Source organism: Vanellus vanellus (genome assembly GCF_965231255.1).
Source record: "Vanellus vanellus genome assembly, chromosome: Z".
Classification (NCBI taxonomy): Eukaryota; Metazoa; Chordata; class Aves; order Charadriiformes; family Charadriidae; genus Vanellus; species Vanellus vanellus.
In genome coordinates this window covers 69,314,923-69,329,857 of record NC_138908.1, presented here as the reverse complement: position 1 = coordinate 69,329,857, position 14,935 = coordinate 69,314,923, and the positions used below count along the sequence as shown (strand labels likewise).

At 41.8% G+C, this 14,935-nt stretch overlaps 1 protein-coding gene across 1 annotated transcript; it reads right to left on the bottom strand.

Annotated features, from left to right (window-relative positions):
• Window positions 1–379: 379 nt before the first annotated feature.
• DNAJC21 (DnaJ heat shock protein family (Hsp40) member C21) lies at window positions 380–14,458 on the bottom strand. Its single transcript, XM_082497493.1, has 12 exons — window positions 14,260–14,458; window positions 13,797–13,890; window positions 12,307–12,430; window positions 11,255–11,377; window positions 8,247–8,551; window positions 6,844–6,995; window positions 6,393–6,480; window positions 5,992–6,150; window positions 5,305–5,344; window positions 3,241–3,431; window positions 2,759–2,831; window positions 380–2,049 (listed from the first exon to the last, which is right to left on the bottom strand). The coding sequence occupies exons 1-12, from the start codon at window positions 14,354–14,356 to the stop codon at window positions 1,885–1,887; spliced, it is 1,611 nt and encodes a 536-aa protein (XP_082353619.1). The 5' UTR covers window positions 14,357–14,458; the 3' UTR covers window positions 380–1,884.
• Window positions 14,459–14,935: the final 477 nt, after the last annotated feature.

Here is a 14,935-nt window from a genome sequence, read left to right as displayed (position 1 = left end):
ACATATTCATCTTTGATCTATGAAAGTCGTAACAAAACTGGTAATTTTTAGAAAGACTGACAGCAAATCAATAAAGTTGTTTTGGGTCAGTACACAGTGTTTGGACTTTGTAGCGTCCGCAGTGTCCTGGGGGTGGTACCAGCACTGCCATGGAGTGCCTCCTGCTGCTCTGGCCCCAGCCTTTTGCTCTTAAGTGCGCTTTCACGGAAGCATGGCATGCTGCCAAACAGCTGAGTGCTGGCCTGCCGGTGGGGCTGGCGCAGAGCTGGCTGGGACCAACTGCCTTCCACAGTGGTCACCACTGCTCCTGCCCCCACCCCTGCTACCAAAACCTTGCCCTTTATACCCAATATGTACAAACATTTGTAAAACACACAAATGGTAAAGTATTTGTTTTTATTTAAATAAGAAAAAAAAAAAGTAAAAAACTAGTGGTGCAGGGTTAAGTCTCTGTAGTCAATCTCTGGCAGAGAACCACCATGAGCAGAACATAACTGGAGGCTTCAGACAGAGTTAAAACTCTTTACCCTTACTACAAGGATACACTGTAATTAGAGCATAAAAAAAAACTCTGTGTGCACACAGAAGTTGAAAAGTTTCTAATTACAATAATTATTTTTGTCATGGGGCTCTAATCCAGTCATCGTCATCTCCAAAATATGCTTTTCTTTTTCTCCTGCTGCTTTTGGGATTGCACAGCACACACATTAGTCATTTAGCAAAGATGCAGACTCTGGCTGGTGAAATAAGATACACATTTCTTTCTTACATAATCACTTTTTTGATGTTTTAGTCAATTCCCTTTTTCAGTTTCCAGCCAAAAAAATGGCATTGTGGATGGTCAGCAAGAACTGTACATTTATCATTTTACTTTTGTTCAAATTTTGAGTAATTCCTTGACCCAGTAAAGGTACCATGTAAACTTGTGGGGGAAGGAGAGAGTATTCTGCCATTTTGTGTGACGAGCTGAAACTTTAGAGGAACTTGGTTAATGCAACAACAGTGAGTGCTTCTGGAAAATTACACAACATACTACAGCCCTTGCTGCCCACAGCCTTCTCCAACTGCATTGACAATTCCTGTGTAAAATCCACTTCCACTGCAAAATCAGGTGTTTGTTATCCCACCTTTTTTTTTGTTTTTGCTTTAAAGTGCTACTTAAGCTCACATAGATTATGCATGTAAAGGGAGATGCAATATCAATTCCCATGTTGTTATCCAGTAGAAATCAGAATAAATGTCATTCATTATTTCTCCCTTGCCTTATTACAGCAAGACTCTTCTATAAGACTTTTTTTTTTTTTCCAAACACATGGCATCCAGGTAGATGTACAAAACCAACAGGAATTGTCAAAACTAATTAACCAGCTTTGTCATCTTACTCTTTCCCTTCTGTCTGCTGCTTACTGTAATTAAGTAATTTGAAAGGGCCCTCCAGGATAGCAGAAGAAAAGCCTGTGTTCTTCCATCTCTTGGTGATGTTTGATCTAAAAGATGATCAAAGCAGCACAGGCCCCTCTACTGGCTACACTTACCCTGAGATAAGCCCTCTCAAAAAAAAAGCAGCAACACAAGTGTTAAAGTAATTTATTATTTCCTCCATGCAAGTTTCTACAGGACTACAAGGTGAGTAGCTTTGACTTACTATTTCCCCATCACCACTGAAAGCTGCTGAGATGGTAGGTCCGAGCCTGCCATTACAGGCAGATAAAACCAAAAGAAAGCACAGATTCCTTCACAAGATAATACTTTTTGTGGCATCTTCCTTCTTTTTCAAATTAGGACTTGCCTTTTCTGTTTAACTCCAAACACAGGCAAGGTGCAACTTTCAGTTTTGGGAGAGTTTTCATGTACAATTCTGAAGACTGTCACTGTAACAAAATTCTATCTGTTCTTACGTTTCTCTTTTTTATTTCTGGTGTTTACAGCTCCATTTACAGCTGGTGCTTGTGTTGCTTTTGCATGTCCTGTGGCTTTTAGGTGCTCAAACAGTTTATTTCGGGATGGAAATGCACAGTTGCAGGTTACACAGTGGATGGGAACTTCATTCTACAATGAGAGAAAAAACAAAATGCTTCACATATGTAATAAATACAATACACCAATTTGTTGCATGCAGTATCTCTTAGACAATGAAATGTGAATAAGCTGATTGTTTCTATCATAGATATTCCATTACTGATTAACAAAATATATACTTGTGATTTTTTTCAAGTTCAAATTCTTGAAATTTCAAAGAGTACTATGCAGAACCAAGAACAAGAATAGAATAGAAGCCTTGCAAATCTAATTCAAGATAAAGAATACTTTTGATCTCACCTTGACTATACACACAATATAATTTAGCCTCTGAGATTTAGTGAATTTAACATGTGTCATAGCTGTAGATATTACAAGACTTTGCTCTTTCTCGGAAGCATCAATATTGGGAACGATCCAAATGGTACTGCCTGTCACCTGCCTGATGACAGCAGCTCTATCTTCAGTTGTTTAATTCATTGGGTTTGAACTGCCTTAGGTACAGAGCTTTAGCAACTCTATCAGAACTGAAATTTAGTCCTGCTCTTCTCTGCGAGGACAAGAGCTGATGTTCTAGTCTCCTAGCGTCTAATAAAATCACAGGGATAGAAATCCCTGTATTACTAAAATATAAGCAAAAAAAAACCTGAAACAGTTGGACTGGAGGTGATCAACCAACCAATCTTGTTTGTAATAACATGTCCACCAGCTTTTAAATAGTGTAAGTAACTTGACATACCGTTGTTGGCTGCTCTGAAGATGCCTTCGCAGGCTTTTTTGCATCCTTGGCTTTTTTCCCTTTAGGCTTAGTACTGCGGATAAACAAAGAGAAACCAAGATCAGTGCACAGGGACGCTCAACATTTAAGAGCTTCTGATGGTTTCCAATCATCAATGTCTCTGCCGCTTCCCGCTGTTCTTCCTTCACACAACACAATGCAAGTGCTTCCAGCAAATTTCCATTTAATTTATGCGATCAGTTGTTGATCTCAAGATTCAGCTGGACAATTTATCTATACTGGTAAGTGATGTGGCACGGATCTGCGGTCAAACACCATTTCCAAAGTAGATCCCAGCACTCCTAGTTTAGTATCGTATTTATTCAACTCTGACTTAGTGGAGCATCCCCCAGTTCACACTGGTGAGTAAATCTAGACTTGTTTGACAGTATCAAACATGACACGGAATGACACAGTGACAGCAATATTGCAATTCAGCGCACCTTTTCACTTCAGTTTTTGTTTCGTTGACTTGGCTGACATCTTCTGTAGCGCTTGCATCCTCTGACACAGCACATCTTTGGCCATCATTTACCAACTCCTCTGCTGAACCACTGTCCTTGTCTATGCAGGGCACCTCCTTTTGTTCAATTGTCTCTTCATCAGCACTTTTTTCAAGAGAGTCCTCATAAGTCTATCCAAACAGGAGAAATGCAAGTTAACTGCTTTAGGTTCATTACACAAAGCCACGGACCCTCTTAATTTTACTGTGTGTTTCAGTGAGATTGTGATAGGTAAAACCTTAGTTCTGTTTTGAAAGATGAGGCCACCTGTCATGAAGGGAAGAAATACCAATAAAACAGCCTCTAGAACTATGGAAGAGGAGAATGAAGGTAGTTTTTAATTATACTTAGGGGTCAACTCTGTTCTGGCTACCACTTCACATTATAAAATAGTGGCTTTGCTTGTTACTTTGCAAAACATTAATTATTTAGACTATAAAGTTTTACTGTGCCAGACACCTGCGTTAGGACACTTAAGCCAAAATATCTGACCTGACTGAAGCTAGATAGATACGCTGTATTTTCCCTCCCTAACATTAGAAACACTGGCAGACTTTCCCACTTACCAGAAGACAGAGCAGACTCAATACATTCAGTTCGGCAAAAGATCAACCCCTGAGCATGTCAGAAGCAAAACAGCTCAGCTCCCAAAAGCAGGATAACAAATTTGCCCTAACACTACAATGCAACTCCATCACCTCTAGCATCTTTTGCAGAGTCTCAGCTACCTGAAAAAAAACTCAGCTAATATATGTACCATCAAGAAAACAAAACAAAACAAAACCCACAGCAATTCCCTATAATCTGTAAAGCTTGGTAGGCGATGGAGGTTACGTTTCCAGAAGAATCTCTCTGCACAAGATTCCAGCTCATGCTATGCAAGAGCGGCACCTACTGTCTGGGTTGCAGAAGACCTCGAAATCAAACTGATGGAAGAGAGATGCAGTGCCTATATGCAGCCTACATGCAACCTATAGAGCGAGAATGAGACCTTCTGATTTCAAACTGAGGAGGGAAGAGCTGGACAGGAGTCTGATGGTCTGCACAGAAACAAGAACATCAAGCCAATAGTGACTTGGACTATGCAATACCAGTCAAAGAGAAGCAAGGAAAATACAGTTGCTTGAAGGTCTCAGGATCCTTTTCTTGAGGATGAGAGCTAACGATGGTGTGGGAGAGAGCAGAGAATGTGAACACATAATAGGAGACTAGAGGGATTAGGTTGGGGAAAGATAGAAGACCATCTTGGGAAAGGATGGAAGAGGCAGGACCTGGTACAGATAGCTCACTGGGACAAGGCTAGGATTGAGGTACTAAGTAGAGGTAAGACTTGAAAAGGATCAAGCTTGAGTAAGGCAGACAGAAGAGTCTGCTCACTATAATGCTGCCACTCAAGCTTGCTGTCAGCACAGATTGGTTATACCATGCAAAGACTCAGATCCTGGAGTACAAACAGATTGGTGTTACTCGTTTACAATCCAAGTGAAAGGTGGAACAGATGCATTCATTCCAACAACTAAAATGTCAGTAGGATGCCAATGATGTGTTACTTTTTTTTTTCCCCCCGTGTTAGAGATTAACAAACAATACATTACACTAACTCTAGCAACCAAAGCAGAAAACGACACCAAGTAATTGAGCTGCTAATGCACTAAGGCCATCACTGGTCTTTCTGATCAATTCCTTGTATTCTCCCTATCTGCCCATTTCCATCTGTTTTCCTTGCACTTCAGACTGTAGCCTTTTAAGAGCCAGCACCACATTTATGAGGATCTGCACAAACAGAACGAAGTGAGGTCTTTGAAATTATTATAATAAAATATGATTATAGTAAGTGTAATAAAAATTATTTTGTAGTCAAAGAAGAATTAAGAATCTCTGAAAACAGTCTTCAAGTTCTGTAGAGTTTCAAGTTGTCTTCTTATTTTTGGGGACAAAAGTTAAGTTAGGAGACAACTAAACTCGGTTGTAAAGTTCCCTGAATATCATTATATGACTACATACCATCATTGTTTTCTGTTTCTTCTTCTGCTTCTTCGAGAGTCTGTAAAGAGAAGAATTTAAAACTACATTTTTTCAGGAAAAAACACAAATTAGTACAATTCTAAAAAGATACCAAGTTATATTTTTGCTTATCCTCTTAACAGGATATTACAGAGACAGTAGCCACAAACAGAAAATTACTCATGTCTGAAGTGAAAAGAACAGTTCTCCTGAACTACTCATTGCATTTGGTGAGACATTTATTCTGCTCAGACTCAACTTGAACATACTAGTGAGATAGTTGGTATCATGCTTTGGCCATTCAAAAAATGAACTTGTACAACTTGCTTCATCAATTCTGATTTTAAGCACACTCATTTTCTAGTTCTGCCAGCATCCAACTGACAAAAAGTACTAAATCAATAAACACTGACCCTGTCCAAGTTCCCCTGTTAGAAAAATAACAATCACTACTTTTCCTTAACATGTGGCTTTAAGCAGAGAAAATATGAGACTATTATCCTACAACATTTGATTCCAATCATACTACTGCATGCCTTTTACTGGAACTCTGATGCTAAGAAATATTTTAAATTGCACAATCCTGTGAGTTCCAGCACAATTATAAATCACCAGAAGCTCCCTCTGAGGCCCTCAAAGACTTATTAAATCGTTAGTCACGATAGAATTAAAAACAATTTAGAGTACTTCTGCTTGGGCATGTCTTCTGTTTCTTCCTCCTCTTTGGTGTGTATTCCATTTGCATCATCCAAAGACACAGGAAACTTCCCTTCTTCTTGTTCCAGTTGCTGTCGTAACAGTGCTACCATCTCTCGATGCCTCTTTGATTTTTCATGATTTTTCATGCTGTGAAGATCAGCAGATCATTACTGCAGGTAGCTCTGAGCAAACACTGTTATATTTACATATAAATTAATAACAGACCCATTATCCATCACTAGTAAGTATGAAGAATTCTGCCCTGACAATGTCTCTACTGGAAAGATGACACTGACCATTATGTGAAGTCAAAAAGTCTTTAAAACACATTTTTAAAAAAGTTAAAACCTAGCACTCCCACCCCCAAATCCCCAACCACAAGCACTTACGCTTTCTCAGTTTTTAACAATTTGTCACAAGCAGGGCAGTACAGACCATCAACAAATTCAGCTTCTTCAGTCTCATCATTCAGTTTATCTGAAGAGATCAGTGGGGATCAGAGAGACAAAGTCAGATGAATGATTTTTTAGCAAGCTGCGCTTAAAGCCCCAGCAAATAGTTGCAACACTGACACTCAACATCTTTAGTATTACTGACATGCAGACAGATCAAGACCACCTCACCAAATCATATGTTAGCATAAATTAACAGCTGTAGTTTGATATCTTCTCATGTTCAATGGAGAAAACCAGAGAGGGCAAGACTCTAGCCTGGCACGCCTCAGCTGGAGGCAGGAAGTTGCACTACCATCAGAACTGTGAATCTGGGGCTTTAAGTGCAGTGAGACGATACTCAGGCTGCAGCGACACACTACAGATCACCCTGCCGAACACCCCATACCTTCAACGCCTTTTGTCTCCTGTTCTTCTAATTCATCTTCATCCCCTGATCCATCTCCAAATTCCTTTTCATATTGTGCCTCCATCTCTTGCAACTCTCTCTCCAGATTTGACATAGTTATCCAGCTCTGCTCTTTATACTGCTCAGCAAGCCTTTAAGTAGAATAATACAGTAACTTCTACATCACGTCCATGAGATGGGAATTACAGAAACAGTGTTATTTCAAAGATAACTTGTTCTTCTCTGGTGTTGTAGGAGGAAAGTCCCAAACATATTATGATGGAGTAAACAATTGTAGAGCCTGGAAAACTGAGTAGTTAATTTGCGATGTCAGTGGACACATCTATGCTGCAAGTAAAGAGACATTAACATCCATGGATCCTGCTTGAATTTCAGGCAGTAAATACTATGCAGCATAGTCAATATTAAGCTGACAGCCAGAAAGTCAGCTCAATCCTCAAAGCAGTACAGCTTCTTTTACCCGATGCGAAAGCCACAAGCACATTACCCCTTGACTCTGTGCTATGGGAATGTACCAGGCTCAGTTTTCCAAATCTAAGCGAGTCCCAAGTTATCAAACAGTGCACCACAGTACAGCTGAATTTTGCTCCAGCTGATTCCTTGACTCAGAATTATCAAGCAATTTGTCAGTACTTGCATAACTCTGCTTCATTCTCCCTTCATGAAAAAAAAAAATCTACATAATGTATTTCATATATATTTTAGTTATTATTATATAATTTTAATCAATATGCAATTATTTTGCAAGTGCGGTCTTGTTCAGTATTTAAGCTACTTCCTCCCATTTTCAGGCAAAAAGCTCTTCTATTTGAAAGAATAAATTATGCTTACACTTGGGACATTGCCTCTTCCTTCTACTTAATTTGGGGAAAAATAAAAGCATCAAAAAATGCATTTAGTCCAATAAAAGGGTCCTTTCCAAAGAGTTAAAAGGAAAAGCAAATCTAAGTTCATTTTCCCTCACTTTCTGTTTAGCAGATACAGTTCCAAGGCAGATGCAGCTGGTCTAAGTCCAGGTTGTCATAGTCCCTTTCTCCCTCATTTCCCACCATTGATTCTTTTTTCTTTAAAGGAACTACGATAACTATTAAATCTTACTTCCCCAGGTAATTAAAAGCACACTGGATTCTGTGCTACTACAGCCAGTTACCTGCAGCACACAGATAACTATTCCCTGATTATCTCGGAATTTTACATGTCAATACAATGCAAAGAGACTCAAGTTTCAAAAAGCTCAGACTTTAGACCAAAAGTAATACATGAAATTTTCAAGGAAGTTTAAAAAAGCAAGTGGAGCTACTATTAGAATCTAACTCTATATGGTATCCTCACGGATAGTTTTTCCAAGTTTAAAATAAGAGATTGGTTCCACATTTACATACTTGGCTTGTTTGAGCTTCTGCTGCCTCCGAAATTCCTCCGCTTTCCTAGTTTTTTCTGCATTTTGTTCTTCTACGAGTTTTCTATGAGCCTGTACTCTTTTATCCCTTTTGCGAATAAAGGCAACTAGCTGGCGGACCAGTTCATTCCTCTCTTTCCTTGCTTTATCTCTCGTTTTCTTGTTCTCTTTTTCCATAGCTCGTTTCTCCCAGCGGTTTGAGGCTTGTCGTGTGTCATATTCTTCTTTCCAAGCAAAGTTTTTCTGAGTACAGAAACTCTGCCAATATGCATAGAAAGGGTGGACTACCTGTAAGAAAAAAAAAATTTAAACGAGTCATTCATTTAGAAGGGGGACAAAAAAAATACCCAATAATTCAGGACTTCTATAGCAGTTTTGTGTCTTGTACACAGGCCAGTTTTTCCCCAGAGTATAAAGAAATCACATAAAGGTTTAAAGAAACCTCTAATATCATCCTTAAAATCTCAAACCATGCCAAATCAACAACTTGTCTAAACTATTCCGAACCGCAACTTTTAAAAAATATTCCCTTGCAGGATTAGATTGCGCTGATGCTAGTGCCCAGTTACTTTGCTTTGCTGTACTTTTCCTGTCAAACTCAAAAGCACAATCAGAATCAGATATGCTATCCACAAGCAGGTATATGCACATATTGCCTAAAAATCGCCATACCAAATTTTACCAAAGGTCAGCTGTACATTTCCAACAGCAGCCAACAACCAGCATAAAAAGAGCAATAAAACAAACACATGTACATAATACTATTTTTTCCCCAGCATATTCTCTCTGCTTCCAGAGCAAGATAAAATAATAGCTCCAATGGATTTCTCTTTCATAAATTTGTTCAGTATTTGTTAAGTCATGTAAATTGTTGGCATATACAAGATCTTTGAGCTGTAACTCGCACAGTTTAACATGGGGCTACATGAAGATGCACTTACTCCTGTTTTGTTAGGAAATTATGTGACTGCAGATTACAAGGATGCCCTCTAGCTCTCACATTAAAAGAAACAGTGAATGATCTTTCTTTATTCTCCTTCTCTTACTATTAAGAAGTAAGTGCTGGATTAATAAAATGGCATCATTTTTTTTTTTTATTCTCTATTCCTCTCCAAGTAATTATTTACTTTCTGCATTTTGTATATTCAAAAATAAGACATGCCTAAACTCTTACACGCACTACTGTTTGTATTTTAGAATACCTCACAGAAGTATTTAACCTAACAGCTTAATTATCTCCTCTTCTCTTCCTTCTGCCATTGGCATTCAAACAGACTACAACTATCAACACCTCAACACTAATTTCTAATGGCCTATCTACACGCAAAGGTTCATGGCTGCAACCTCTGGCAGGTAAGTCACTACAATTTTCTCTGCTATCACAAAACCCCAGCTCTATAACCACCAATAAATATTCATATTTAATCCAATAACCTAAGTGAGATTAGACTCCCTGTCTCAGATTTCTGCTTCAGAAGAGCATGTCTTCTGTGCAAAAAGGATGCATGGCAATGAGCTGATGACAGGGATCATCGTCCCCTTCACCAGCTGTATAAGCTAAGGCTTTCCTCCTCCTCAGTGGCTACCTGAAATACAAGCACATCTCTGACATTCTCCAGAAGACCGTACAGCAGCTCTTGCTGAACTCCCAGGTGGATTTTGTTTTGCCTGCTACTTATACTTGGAGCTGACTGCTTTTGTTTCTGCATCTAGTTGACCTACAAGTCTTCTAATCCCATGAAGTCTTGTGAAGTCTGTCATGCATTGATCAAGCTGCCTCTCAAGCTTCTTGTGAGCTAACTCAGTAGACTGAACCAGAGAGCATTCACATCACAGATTTTAAAGTCTCTGTAGAGTTTTTGTAGCTCCCTTCTAAAACTCTTTTCCTACAATACTCCCACTGAGTAGAGAAGTGGGCACTGCAATGCTGGAATCTTCTGACAGTGTAATCTCTTTGTCTGAATACAAGATAACAGGGATAATGACTTTCCCATTTAACTGAGGATATTTCCCATGAAATACCCCTACGTATCCCATCAAAAAAAAAAAAAATAAGTGAGAATTCTGATTCCAGAACAGAGTGACAATGGAAACGTCAAAGCATGCTGGTGCTAGAAATCCAGACATTTTTGCAGTTATTAATTGACAACATAAAAGCTATTTTGGGTCTATAATCATATCTATGCCATGGCCTCAAAACAAGCAGCTTCCAAAAGATGTCTCAAAGTAACTCCATTAATAGATTGATTTTAGCAGTTTCAGAGACAATAAATATTATCCCCCTGGGAGAGATTTATATTTGTTAAGCCATCGTGTCATTTTATCTGACATTTAAACACCCATTCTGACACTTCTTAGTTTGACTTGTAACTTTGCTTCCAACTCCAGCCAAGTTTTGTACCATGGAAATTACTCATTTTCAAGGTACACATCAATTTAAATTTGTTTTTGATAGAACGACAAATAGTGGGCAAACAAGACACAAGAATTCAAGTGTCCTCCACATATTTTCTTTTCTTGCTTCCCAAAGGAAACCATGAGGAATTTTGGAAATTAGATCTTACTGCAGATGGCAAGAGTATCATAGCAGGAGCTCACACTGCAGGTCAACCACCGCATCTTCAAATTCCTATAGGCTGTGTTATGCAGAAAGTGCTATGCGATTTTCCTAAATGAGGCAAGACACTACATGTACGTTTCCTCATCATAATTGACTGTTTGCCCTGTGAAGTGTTTGTCTGACAACTTACACTAAAAGCCTGGCTAATAATGCAGTCCAACAGGAAATACCAATTTTAATTCACCTAAATATTATGAATCAGAATACAAGCACTTCCTTTACAGTAATAGTCTACAGAAGTAAAAAGACAGCAGATACGTGGGTTTGTATTCACCTCAGAGGTCTGCAGGAGCCTTTCCTTTAAATTCAGTGTGGGACAAAATAATGACTTAACCATGTTACTTTCAGTTCAGACTCATGCTTGCTCTTACCGTATCATAGTCACTTTGTGAATATCCAAACATAGGGAATTCTTCAGTATCTTCCTGGGTCATATATTCCATCTCTTCTTTTGCAATCTTTTCAAAAACTTGTCGATAGACTGTAAAGAATCCCTGAATTTAAAATAAAAAAGAAATTCTGATTCGTTTTGTGTGGCTCAGTAACAGATGTACAAATGCTCAACTACAGTAGTGTAGTACAGTAGTGTATTTTAGAGAAATATTACAATTCTGCAACAGCAACTCAAAATCAGGGTAAAGACTTGTAGCTATTGCTCTAGATAGCAACACCCTTCTGTTTAACAAAGTTCCCACTCTTTCCTGTTCCTTTTATTTCCATCTCCTTTGTGTAGTCTCTGTCTCTTGCACACATGAAGCTCTTAAATTCAAATCTAAACCAAAAAAGTTTCAGTATGCTGGGGATACTGATACATTTCCGGTTACACAGGACGAAGTTTTGAGGAAGTTCCAAATACAGAATTCCTTATGGAGTATCCTAATTATGTCTTTACTTTTTAAATTAAGATGTCACTAACACAATCCTACTATAGTAACCCAAACATAGGTAAGGATTTTCTCTGGCAGAGGTTCTTCTAATCACCTAGAGCTTTTTAAGTTACAACAAATGTCTTAAAATCTAACAGGGAAATAAATTATAGGAAGCATGCTTCCCCCAGGCACTGTTATTATATTGCTTTTCTTTAGCCTGAAGCATTCTAGCTTGTTAAAAGATATTTCTGAATAAACAGATGGTATTGCAAAGCATTGGAACGCTTCACTACATAACATACATAAATAATATACACACGCTCTGCAGTTGTATGGTATAATTGGAAATCATGGAAATCATAAGTCATTTGTTGGACAATATGCACGAATTAAAGCTTGCCTAAACATCCAGCACAAGTTTTGCTTTGGAAAGATTTATATAAGCATTACTACCTGCACTCAACAATTCTACGCATAGCTTTTCAACATGAAGCAAATGCTGACACTTTTCATGAAATTTAAATTGAAGTATTAAAGATGAATTAATGCATTACCTTTTCATCATCTCCGTATCCAGAGTAACAGCTAACAGTGAAGTAGCGCAGCAGATCTAAACTATCATCTTGATAGTCTCCATCAACTCCTCCTTTCAGCAGAGCCTCCCTATGATTATCATACCTAGCAAAAATTCACAATATCAAGGATGTAGAGACATAGAACATTCCCCAGTGCTGGTAAACTAACACAGTACATGTATTGGTGTTGTTGCAGGGACAGACACGACACTGAACATCAAGTTGCAGGGACAGACACGACACTGAACATCAAGTTGCAGGGACAGACACGACACTGAACATCAAGTTGCAGTAATCGTACTTTATTTTACAAGCAGTGTTCTTTTATATCCTTTTACCCGTATGCTTATCTATGCATATACTCTACCATTCTACTTTTGCCCAATCCGTTCTCACATCACATGCCAGCCAGGCAATACAATTGTTGATCACGTGCTGTTAATGCTCTGGTCAAAGCCAGGATGTTTGCCACCCTTATCTTGTTTGCTTCAGCTCTTCTCAGGACTCTCCTAGTCTCTTCAAGGGTACATGGGTATCTGCTCAAGGTCAATGTTAAACTTGCATTCTGATCCCTCGGACCAGCTGAGGTCTCCCACGTATCACCTCAACATATAGCTTAGCTCAGTGTCTGGAATTTGTGTTTCATATGCAAAGTCTTTAGAGAGGAAAAAGACAGGCTCAGTAAATACTCTCTCTTGACCTTTACTTTACTTACTAGTACTTTATCTGCAATGTCTATAGCAGCAATTTCTTAACAGGAAGGTAGCAAAAACATTTAAGCAAGATGCTTCTGTAAGCCTTCAGCAATGGGCAGGACATTATTTAAATTATCCAATACTTACACACACACACAAGAACCCCAAAATCATACATTAGCATACAAAAATCGAAAAATGGTACTTTCAAGGAAGCCAAACTTAGTACAGGTGGGTTTGCCTGCAGCCCATTTGAAAAACAAGTCACACAGAACACATGAAGTAGCAATCTCTTGGAAAGAGACGTGTCCATGTTTCACTTTAGGACTGTTAGAGAAACACGACACTATGTATGTCAACAAGGCTGACCATCTGCAGCCACCAATATCATATTAAACCCCTGCACGCACTTAGTGCGGTGCTCGCTCTTCCCCCCTAAGGCAGGCAGGGCTGTGACCGGAGGGATACCTGTGCTAACCCGTGCAAGCTGCCTCCTGCTCTGGGCAGGAGAGATGGAGGCCAGCACCGGCGTGTCCCCAGAGCGCCCCTCGGCATCCAGCCCGCTGCCACCTGCCGAAGGGCTGCGAGGAGCAGCTCTGCCTGCCCAGGAGGCCGCACCTCGCATGGCTCTCAGCCTGTCCAAAGCCTGAAAGAAAGTGGCTGTTCCCGCCACAGGCTGGCCCTGACCAAGCGAGAAGCAAACTCAGAAAGTCCTGGCTGAGACATAATTTTAAGCAGTCTTTTCCAGGCCGCCACCAGATAAAGGCTGCTCACCAGGCTCTTTCCTGGGGGTCACTGAGGACGTCATACGCTGCCTGGATTAACTTGAACTGTTCTGCTGCTTCCTCTGCGTTCTCTAGGTTTTTATCTGTAAGACAACCGAATTAAAGTGTAAACGACCCCACGCCGCCACCACAACCGCTTCAGAAACCCGAGACGGAAAGCACCATGCCGCCGGTGCTACCGAGGGCGCTGCCGCCAGCAACCGACCGCTGCCCGGGCCCTGCCTCCCACCCCAGCTCCCCGCAGGCCCCCCGCCACAGACCTGGGGCGCCCCGGCACCACCGGCGGCGGAGCACCGACCGCAGCCGCCGGTGAGGGAGAAGGTGCTCCTCCCCCCGCAGGCAGCGGCCCGCGGGAGCCCAGCGAGGCGGAGGCAGGCCGGGCCCTCTGCTCAGGCCTGCGGCCGGGCCGGGCCGGGCCCGCGGAGGGCGGGCGGGCACCGCCGCGGCCGTACCTGGGTGCCATCGCAGCGCCAGCCGGCGGTACGCCCGCTTCAGGTCCTCCTCGGCGGCGTCGCGCTTCACGCCCAGCACCTCGTAGTGACATTTCATGGCGGCGGGACGGCGGCTCCGCGTGGGGGGAAGCGCCGGCCGGCCGGCAGCCCGGCAGAGGCAGCAGGCGGAGGCGAGGCCGGCGGCGGCGGCAGCGGCGCAGCCATGAGGCGGCCTGGCCGCCCCCGCCCCGCGGCGGGAGGAGCTCGACGGGCGGGAGGCGGGGCGGGCCCCGCCAGGGGAAGGAGGGGTGGCGGGAGGCCGCTGCCACCCCCACCGGCCCTCAGCCATGGCCACAGCGGAGCGGGCGGCCGCCCTGTGTCGGCCGGCTGAGCTGTTGCGGCGCAGGAGACTGGGCACCGAGATCTGGGTGTGTGGGCCGATGGGTGGTTGACTACGGGTCGGCAGCGCGCCCTGGCCGCCCAAAGGGCCAGCCGTGTCTCTGGGGGCATTGAGCACAGCGCAGCCAGCCCGGTCGAGGGAAGTGACCGTTCCGTTCTGCACCGCACTGGAGCGGCGCCACCTCGAGTTCTGTGTGCGGTTTTGGGCCCCTCATGTAAGATGGACATCAAACTGAGTGTGTGCAGAGGAGGGCGCCCAAGATGGTGACAGGCCTCAGGGCAAGGCTGATGAGGAGCA